The sequence below is a fragment of the Phoenix dactylifera genome, chromosome 5 (assembly GCF_051530095.1).
Source record: "Phoenix dactylifera cultivar Ajwa chromosome 5, Ajwa_hap1_PhDact_Kaust_v1.1, whole genome shotgun sequence".
Lineage (NCBI taxonomy): Eukaryota > Viridiplantae > Streptophyta > Magnoliopsida > Arecales > Arecaceae > Phoenix > Phoenix dactylifera.
Genome location: NC_143194.1, coordinates 11,917,094 through 11,927,031, shown reverse-complemented (window position 1 = coordinate 11,927,031; position 9,938 = coordinate 11,917,094). Strand labels below are relative to the sequence as shown.

Here is a 9,938-nt window from a genome sequence, read left to right as displayed (position 1 = left end):
GGTGACCACTAGCAATATGGCCATAGTCAAATCAACACCGCAGACCAGGTGAGAGCTAAGAACCTTTGATTAATCCTTCTCCACTTCTTTTTAAGTTTATGGATCAAGGATTCCAACCGGCTATTGCGGGAATTCTTTTTGAAAAGCCTTGAAAAGCTTGAGCCCTATTTCCCCTATTTCTTTAGATTTTTTTGGCCCTATTCTTTCTTTCCAGCCATTATTTTTGTCGGAGCTCGTTACTGATAGTCAATTTTAAGACCACGTAATAACACGTACCTTGTAGGATAGTGATTACGGTATCGATCCACAGGGATTGGGGTACGATTGTTTTCGTAAAAATATGTAAAAAGAAGAGTTTGTGATGAAGATTAAACTAAGAAAGTTAATAAAAATGTAATTGACAATGATATAAGTAGAAGAACCTAGGGCAAGAAATTCACCACTAACTTAACAACAATGGTTAATTATATTTTATGTCATTCTTGGATTTTTATGCAAATTGGCTAGAAGCCTAATAAGTATTCGAATAAAATTTCACCAAAGTAATTTAGGCATAGTCCATCTTCAGTTAGCATGAAATGTCTACCCTAATCTAAGGTGGCAGCACACTGCATCTTCCTTAAGCATGGACTATCTTATATTTACTTAATGATCATGTAGAACAATTGTATAAACATTATATTTAAAATCATAGAATTCAAATATGAGATAAAAAGATATTCATTTAGATCAAAATAAGTTCATACAATTCCAAGAATAAAATAATAAAAATACAAGAATCGTTGTCGTCTTTGTTGGGGCTTCATCCTGCCCTAGTGAAGAGCTTAGGCTTCCATGCAGTGGTGGATGGCAGCAGCGCAGGAGGCTTCCATCACGTCTGGCTCTTCTTCCTTTCCTCGACCGGTTGTCCCCTATTCACGTCGAATCCCCTTTTTATAGGCTGCCAACTCCCTCTCTCCTCCCCTGTTTCGAGTGCAAGATAAGGGTGGAAGGCAGTGGGATAAGGCAGATAACTCTCGATCCTTGGATGCGAAGCTGGATACGAGCTGATCCGAGAGCGGTTGTGAACGCGTTGAACAAGAGGATGAGGATGAATCGCGGAAGAAAAGGGACTTGATACGTGGGGAGGCTCTGCTCTTTGGATTCGGACGGGATGGAATGACGTGGAATGCATGCGGAAGAAGGATTGGGCGCACGAGATGTTGAGATATTGCTGGATTCGAAGCTTGTCCGTGGATGAACTCTTGTTCCGCTGGGAAGAATCCGGAAGAAATCGATGCTGCTGGATGGAGCTGATCTGGCTGAGATGCGGCTAGGAGGAGATCTTTGGACTGCGGAAGATGTGGATGGGGGGAAGAAACGATTCGTGAGCTGGGAGATTCGGAGAAGGAAAGAGAGGATCTCGGCTGGTTGAGAGATGGTTGGGAGTTGCGTGGACGCTGGAACGATGCTTACAGTTGAGAGGAAATCGACTGGCCACGAGATGAGGATGTATCGCGGGATACTTGGCCGCGGAAGGAAAGGGGATGCGCACGATGACGCGGAGCAAGGGAGAATAGCATGGGAGAGACGTTAGGAGGAGCTCATGAAACGGTTGAGCTGGGCAATGGGACTCTGTTCCGAACGGGATGATAAGAAATCTGAGAAGGATTCGGAAGCAGGGAAATTTCGCCAACAATGGATACGGCTGCTGGCTTCCAGACGCGGGGAAGATGAGCTGCTCTGTTCCGTGGATAATGGAAGGTTGGATTCGGCTGACGGCTTGGGAACGGATGCCTGGGAAGCGTGGGATCCGGCTGGCCGCGGGATAGGGATGAATCGCGGAACACCCGATCGTGGGAGGAGATAGGATGCTGGGAGATGATCCGGAATGCTAGGAGGGTGGAGGCGGTTTTGTTTGACGTGGAACAGGGGATGAGCTTGGATGACTCTGTTCTGCCCGTGGATGATGAAGTTACGAACGGAATGAAGGCTGGGTTTGATAGGAAATCTAGGAAGATCAAAGCCGGAAGATGATGCTGTCTCACTGCGGAAGAGATGGGGGGGAAGAGCTTGGAACACGTTGAATTGTTGCGGATGCAGGGGACGCGGAGAGAGTTGGGATGCGGAGAAGGCTTGGATGATGCAGATGATGTGGCAAGCATGGGAATTCGGCTAAGCGTGAACAGGGGAGTTGGTTGTTGAGCTCAATGTTGGAAAAGAAATAAGGGAGTTGGGATGAATGGCTAAATCAGAATCTAAGAGGATCTCATTCACAGGGTGCATGTGATTTGGATTCAGGGATGATTTGGATTCAGGGATCATCTTAAATGAGTTCGACTCGACCTGCATACATTAGATTCAACCAATAAAATCAAGCAAACTCGAATTATTTTTAATAATGCAACGATGAAGGGAAACACATTTTCTCATGTTTAAATTTAAAATATGTGCATAAAAATAATGATAAGTGCTATGAGTAAGATATTAATTCATGCATTATTTAGCACTTATCAGTCACCGAGGCCTCGGTCTAGTCCTGCATGATGGCTTGTAGTCATGGTCGGAGCCCAAGTCATCAGATATCATGGTTTCACAGGTTAAAGTGTCGAAGCCTTATTTTTTTTTTTTTGCTACTCCCATCATCATCAATCGCTGATTGTAGGACCTATGGCTGCACCATTGTGGCCGGTACATCGCCAGCCACAGCCACCGCTGGCCATTTGATTTCCTCTATTTAGATAGGGGTGAGCGTAAGCACCACCATTTTCCAAGAAGCCAAAGAAAAAAAGAGGAGAAGAAAAAAAAGAGAGGAAAAGAAACTTCCATTTCTCTCTCTTCTATTCTTATCTCTTTTCTCCCTCTTCCCCCCACTTTCTTTCTCTTGTTTGTCTCTCTACATGGTCTTTCTCTCTCTGTTCTCTCTCTAAGTTGTTGGATCCAACAAAGGATTCTTCTTAATGATTTTGGATCGACCAGAAAGTGAAGGAGCTCCTTATTCATAGTCGTCAGGCGGCATGCCAGTCCCCACCTTGGTTCTTACTGGACACCATTAAATTTGGTCACCGTCGATATCTGTTGAACAATATACACCCTAGTTCAACCATGATCAGATGAAATTCATCTTGATCGGATCAATCGGGATGTCGAACACTTCCCCTTGGTCAACTCTATGAGGATGTTGAAATTTAGAATTTTTATTTTAAAAATAATTATGATGAAATTTTTTGATGAGAATATAATTTTTAAATATCAGCTTTGAGAGAAATTTTTAGAATTTATTAGGTCTATAGTTTGGTTTCATTTGCAAGGTAAGTGATACTTCATTTTTCTTAAATTTATTAGCAAATTATAGAGATATTATATTAATAACTTTTGAATCATACTATTCATGATGCATGAATTTGATGAACAATATTTTATTATTAAATATATTTTATTTTAGAATATTATGATGATGTATGATATTGATATGGATTATGCTTGATTAATTTCAATACCATATGATTTCTGAAATTTTTATTGAATTGAAATATGAAACTTGATAATTATTTTGAACCTTCGACTTGAATATGTTAAGGACCCCGTCAATGAGGGCTAGTACGTTGGCATATGAAGTCTTAAAGGTTATGTCATAACAAAATGCAGAATATACCGCAAACAGATATGCGATCTTAAAGGACTTTGCTGTAAGATGATGCTTGGCACACCACAAGAAGATATACTGTGTCATAATCCTACCACAAGAAAAATATAGTCATAGCTTATGGTTGACAACATGAACTGAATATATTAAAAAATTAGAATTCATGAACAAAAATTTAAATTTTAAGACATATTTGATTCGCATGATTGTGCTATATATCTGGATTTAGTTTTGAACTGATAAGTTATATATGCTTGTATGCTGTAAAATATTATTTATTTATTTATTTATTTGATTTATTTAGTTAAGTAATCATTGCTTACTGGGCTAACTAGCTCATTATATGACTTCTTAATATTTTTACAGATCCAGAGAACTAACTTGACCGGAATTTTATTATAGGAGAGCGACTAGAGATAAAATTTTGACAATCATTATTTTAGAGTAGAATTTATTAAAGTTGATGCAATACTTTACAATATTGCCGATTTTGTGAAATATTTAAATTTTGAATTAGTTATTTAAAATAAAGTTTGGATGTTATTATTTAAATTTATTTCACTGCTTATTCAAGATATCATGTTAAAATGTCTTGCATACTTATGGAGAGAGTTTTCTATGAGTATGCAGCGATTGATACGACCCTGATTCACGATCTTGGGTTGGAAGCATGACAATACTAATCCTGAAATTTTTTAAGATTATTTTCTAGCTCCTATATTTAACAATACTGTATGATGTTGCTATAACCACCTTAAGCAAGTCATAGATAATGCTGCAAATAGGTCGGGTTGACTCAGGACCCGACCCGACTCGCTCAGACCCGACCTGATCCAAATTAGAGGATCCGTTCTATTTTTTGGGTCGGGTCTTAAAATTAGACCCGTTCTATTTTTTGAGTCAGGTCTGGATTTACAGAATCTCGACCCGATGAGACCCGGCCCAACCCATTATTTTTTGGGTCAATTTTGGATTGTTTACCCAACGACCCGATCCGACCCAACCTAGAACCCGAATTATCCATTTGGGCCTGCAGCCGCAGTAGCGGAACCCTGAGTACTGGGCCACTCGGCCATTCGTCGGCGTCGCTTGTTCGGGTTCGGTCCCAAGCTACTTTAAGCCTTTAACTTCAAGGTTTCAGGCTTTCACTCTTTTAGCCGAGGCCCGAGGCTCATTTGACATTTCGACTTTCCCTTTCAAGACTCCCAGTTTCCATTGCTGCCTCTCTCTCGATGTTCCGATTCTCCATCGCTGCCTTCCCGGATCAAGTTCCCCCTTCGTGCTTGTGCATCGCCGCCCACTCCCCACGCCGCCACTTCTTGCCCTTCCAACAGCTCAATGCCCTCGTCGTCGTCATTGTCCTCTCGGCCTCCGGCATGGTCGCAGCCGCCAACATCACCTTCGCCCTCTTCTCGCTCATCTACCTCCACCTCCTCTCCTCCGCCGCCTTCCCCCTTCCTCCTCCTCTTCTGCCGCCATCCCTGATTCCCTGGTCTTCAGCGGCCGCAACCCCCTCCTCGCCGCCTACGTCTCTGTTGGCGCCCTCCTTGGCCTCCTCCTTCCCATCGCCTACATACTCGACGGCGTTCTCGCCGGGTTGAGGTCATTCGAGACCCAACCCAACCCATTTGCGCCTCTAGTCATGGAATGATAAAATTCCAATAATAGCAAAGAACCTTCTGTATATGTATATGTATAAATATAATTTATTGCATGTATATCATTTAAAAATCACTATTTGCATTTATACTTCTTAAATCTTCTTATATTGCAAGGACAACCACCTCGTTAGATTTTTGATTGAGATATTAACGGTTAACTATTTTAAGTGAAAAATGACTTTATTATCCTTCAGCATCAATACCCTTGAAAAATTTAAGCAAAAATATGTCTTTTGTATATAACTTAAATATTAAATTTTTCAAGGGTATTATTGCTAAAAGGTAAGAGTGTTATTTTACAGGGGTATATTACCAAAACTCAAAAAAAAAAAAAAAAAAAAAAACTCCGTCGACCTTTCCCACGCATGCTGCGACGTAGCAAACCCCACGAGTCCAACCGGAGCACCGTCGCAGGCTCGAACCGGGAAAAATCGTCCACGGTCACGTGACCGTCTCGTCTCGCTAAAAAAAAGTAGCTAAATGACATAAGAGTTGGAGGGGATTACGTCATGTTTTCCACGCGACAGAGTTGGGACCACGCGGGGGTTCGAGGAAAGGGGCGAGGAAGCTTCGCCTCTGCGTCCATCAGAGCTCCCTCAACTGCCCCCTCCACCTCTCTAGCGGCCACCTTTTTACACGAAAAAAAAAATAGTGAGAAAAAAATTAGACTTAAATCTTAGTTTATAGTAGTAATTAAAGGGACCCAATAGTTTTCTATTTTTCTATTTTTTTTTCCATGGTTAATAGAGAAATAATAATTTTATTTGAGAAGACCAACTAATCTTATAACCCATGATGATGATCTTATGATCCAAACATCATATAAGGAATATGTGGCTAACCAATCACAGAAGATCTCTAAGTCAATTTCTTGACAACAAAGATGACTTTTGATATTGCTGAATGCATCCCTTGCACTGTAAAATTTTTGGACTCGCATTATAAGCAAAAATTGATAAATTCGCCGATAGTCTCCTTAGCTTATATTTTGAAGTAAGTAAGTTGGGCTTGGGTATAAATCCAAACAAGTTATTTGATAAATTTGCTTAATCTAGTCTTCGCTGCTCAAGAACTAGAGTAGTCTAGTTGCTCGTGAACTCAGATATTGATTTCGCCCAGGCTCTAATATTAGGCTAGATCTTCTATCCATCACTTAAAAAAAGATATATAGTAAAAAATGAGGTTATATGTTAAAATTCTAGGACTTGTTTTTTCAAATGTCTTATTCAAGTTATTTTGCATGCTTAATAAAATAATTGGTACTGCTTCTCTTGTTTTTATTATAAATTATGTCCGATTTTATAGGATTCATTACCGACTAAACTATATTCCTAGTGTCATTTTGGACTATAATTGTCTAGGGGTCAAACTTTTTGATAAGGATGAATTCTAAATCAGATCCGGGCTTATCAAGTCCACTTGCATGCCATGCCAAGGAGATAAATTAATCTCAAATTGGCTATATAGTAACCTTATAGGCACCCTTGGATCATATCTCTCATCGGTCCCCACCAATAACTAGGAATCAGCTATATGATTTCCATTGGCAGTAATTTAAAGTCTAGTTTACCCTATTAATAGAAGAAAGATCCTAGTACCTCAGAATTTAAGCCCAAGCATATTAAAATTTAAGTGGAAGATATAGCAATAGAATCACAAAGTATAAATGGAAGTTCAAATTTCCTAGAGAAATTATAAAACTGGTTTGTTTTGGAATAGCTAAGGGTATGGAAGTTTATTTCCATGCACACCTTTGTTTCAATACTTATGATGGCAGACAAGTCATGAGCAGATAGATCAGACCGGATGGCTCTGGCCTTGACATCCATCGTCTTCAAGCATCGAAGAACTTCAATCATGGAGTCGATGGCAGACGATGGATTCACCACCCGAAACTTAATCTTTGCCTCCTCTTTCGTTCCATTGCTCCCTGAAATCATCGCCTTAAGCTCCTCATTTCGCCTCTGCTTCTGCTCCTTCACTTCCTTTAACTCCCTCACATATGCAGCAGCAGATTGCACAATGGAGTTCTTATCACCCTACAAAGAAATTTCACAAAAATGTCAGAACAGTATTCTATAGAAATCAAGAAATTGAACAATTAAACTTCAATGTATGATAGATATGTGCATTAGTTCATTAATCTTGATGATAATTAATGAGACTGACTGACTAATTTATATCAAACCCCCCAAAAGTTACAAGTAAATTTCTGAAGGAATATATCTAAAATTTCTGATAGTACCTTAGCTTTATTAAACGGATCTCAACAATATCACTATGACTAATTTCAGAAAACATCAAACTTCCTCAATATACAGAAGATTGGGGAAAATTAGATATATTTGGAACTAGAAAACCGTTTTATTTAATATAAAAAATCTAATTATTGAATAAGCCCTTTTACAAAGGAGAAAAAAAGATTTCAAAGGAGTGGAGGGATTACCAAGTTTCGAAGAGCTAAAAGTAAAGAACTAGAAGAACAAAATAAAGCCAACATGGTATCATTGCCTTTCCCACAAAAAATCCTCATACTATTAGTAATTTTACAAAACAAATTTTTGTATGAATAGCCTGACCTCATACCAAGGCTGTTGTTAAGCCGCTTCAATTTTGAGAAAAGGAAAATATTGATGCAACTTTCTTCAAATTAACTTATGTTCATAAAACAAAAATGGGATTGGAAGCTAACCTTTGATCTGGAAGAAAGCAATGAGTACAAGTCGGCATAGCTCTGGCTGAGCTTCTCCCTCCTCTGCCTTTCCCTCATCTTATGCTTAAACCCACGGCTCATCTCTACTCCTTTGCACTCCTCTTTGGCCTTGGGAATCCTTCTTAACATCTCAATCATTCTCCGGTGAATGCTCTTCCGACGACCACCGTTTCCAAAGCTCGCCGCCTCTATAATTCGCCGTCCAGTGTATGGCGTGAAGGCGCTCCGGAGAACAGCCGGCGCCTCCCATGGAGCCGCCGGTTCGGGGACTGTGGTGACAAGGTTGAAGGCCGGTTCCGGCGAGAAGGCCCAGTAGAGCATGCTGTCTCCATGGATGAGCTCCTCTGAGATGGAGGTGAAGGGGTCCATAGTATCTCTCTCTCTTTCTCACTCCTCCCGCTAAATTTAAATTTCTGGTACCCGGTCCGGTCTTTCACAACACGTGGTCAATGCTGATTAAATTGAAACGGTCAATTTTTTTGAAAGAAAAACCTGGTGGCGATGGTACTCTTCTTCTAGACTTTCCCACGTGACAAAATGGAGGCCATGATTATTTTCTCCCTAGAAGGGTGTTTGGTATGGGGTGATCGTCCCAGGGTCAAGAATAATGTGAGTGGAGGTGATAAGATCACCGTGTTTGGTTGCACCACAGTGATCCTACATGGCAGTGATCCTAAATTACCTCCACTCCTCAAATCACCGCCCAACTCGGTGATGGAATCCTCGTCCTTGAGGTCGAAAATCCAAGATCACCCTATGGCAGTGATCCTAGGTTGAAAGTTAAAAAACTTTAATTTAGCAGAAAAATTGATATATCAATATACCATCAATATATTATGTCAATGTTATATATATATATATATAAAATATTATGTTGATATTATATATTATATTAATGATATATATATTATATTATAATATATTACTAATCATATTATTATTCTATTTTTATTGAAGGATAATTTTAAATTATAAGAGAAATATATTATTATATTTTATATTTATATAATAAAAATATTTAATATATTACTCCTATTTTTCTTATTTTCTTAATCAAAATAATTATTAGTATTAAAAAATCTATTATAAGTATAAATAAAAATATTAATTCTATAATGAAAAATAACATTTTTTTATAAGATTAATAATTTCTAGGAGTAATAAATATATTTTTATATAATATATTAATAATTAATCTATTGATAAATATATTAATATTTTATTATAATATATTTTATATGATTAATAAATATATGATGGTACTGCGATGATGGGAATCGATCCGGACACTTGAGTCCAAAACACTTGAGTATATTCGTTATTATTATGAAGAACCCATTTCAAACAGACTCGAGACATTTCCAACCTGAAACGAGCCAACTCACAGAAAGGCCGAGACGTCTCCAAATCTGCTGGCACTCCAATGGCTAGTTTGTCAGAATATTCAGAAGTGGCAGAATGGTTCTATTCTTATCTCTAACGGCTATTTTTCTGGTAGAAGGCTATATGAAGGTGGTTTTAACCGTTTTTCAACAGGTATTCAAGGGATTTAAGGAATCATTAAGTGCATTTAATAGATATACCACATAAAAGTATTCAAGGGCCATTGAAAGAGAAAGAGAGAGAAGAAAAGCAATGTGGGTGAATTCAAAGCTTCCTCTCCAATCAAAGCTGCCTCAGTAATCTTCAACTTCATGTGAAATCAGAAGAGGGTCAAGTAAAAAAGAAGCCAAAGTTCTTCAAGCAGCGATCTTTGCTCATAGGCTTTCTTCCTTTACTCTTTTGTTTATATTCTATATCTGCTTGTATAAAGAAGCTTGTAATTGTTCAAAAACAATCTTTCATTATCTTGTAACTTGATTCAATCAGGGAAGATTGAATCAAAGGGTTAAGGCTTTATCCAAGCCCGTGAATTGGACTGTATTCAACTAAGGTTGGT

At 38.8% G+C, this 9,938-nt stretch overlaps 1 protein-coding gene across 2 annotated transcripts; it reads right to left on the bottom strand.

Annotated features, from left to right (window-relative positions):
* Nucleotides 1-704: 704 nt before the first annotated feature.
* Nucleotides 705-8,770, bottom strand: LOC103716581 (transcription factor BHLH148-like). 2 transcript variants are annotated; one of them, XM_088721651.2, is made up of 4 exons: nt 7,979-8,770; nt 7,038-7,325; nt 5,793-5,914; nt 2,177-2,325 (listed from the first exon to the last, which is right to left on the bottom strand). In XM_088721651.2, the coding sequence occupies exons 1-4, from the start codon at nt 8,366-8,368 to the stop codon at nt 2,301-2,303; spliced, it is 825 nt and encodes a 274-aa protein (XP_088577777.1). In that variant the 5' UTR covers nt 8,369-8,770; the 3' UTR covers nt 2,177-2,300. The 2 variants fall into 2 exon arrangements, with proteins under 2 accessions (XP_088577776.2, XP_088577777.1); XM_088721650.2 differs by lacking the exon at nt 5,793-5,914 and having other exon boundaries at nt 705-2,325.
* Nucleotides 8,771-9,938: the final 1,168 nt, after the last annotated feature.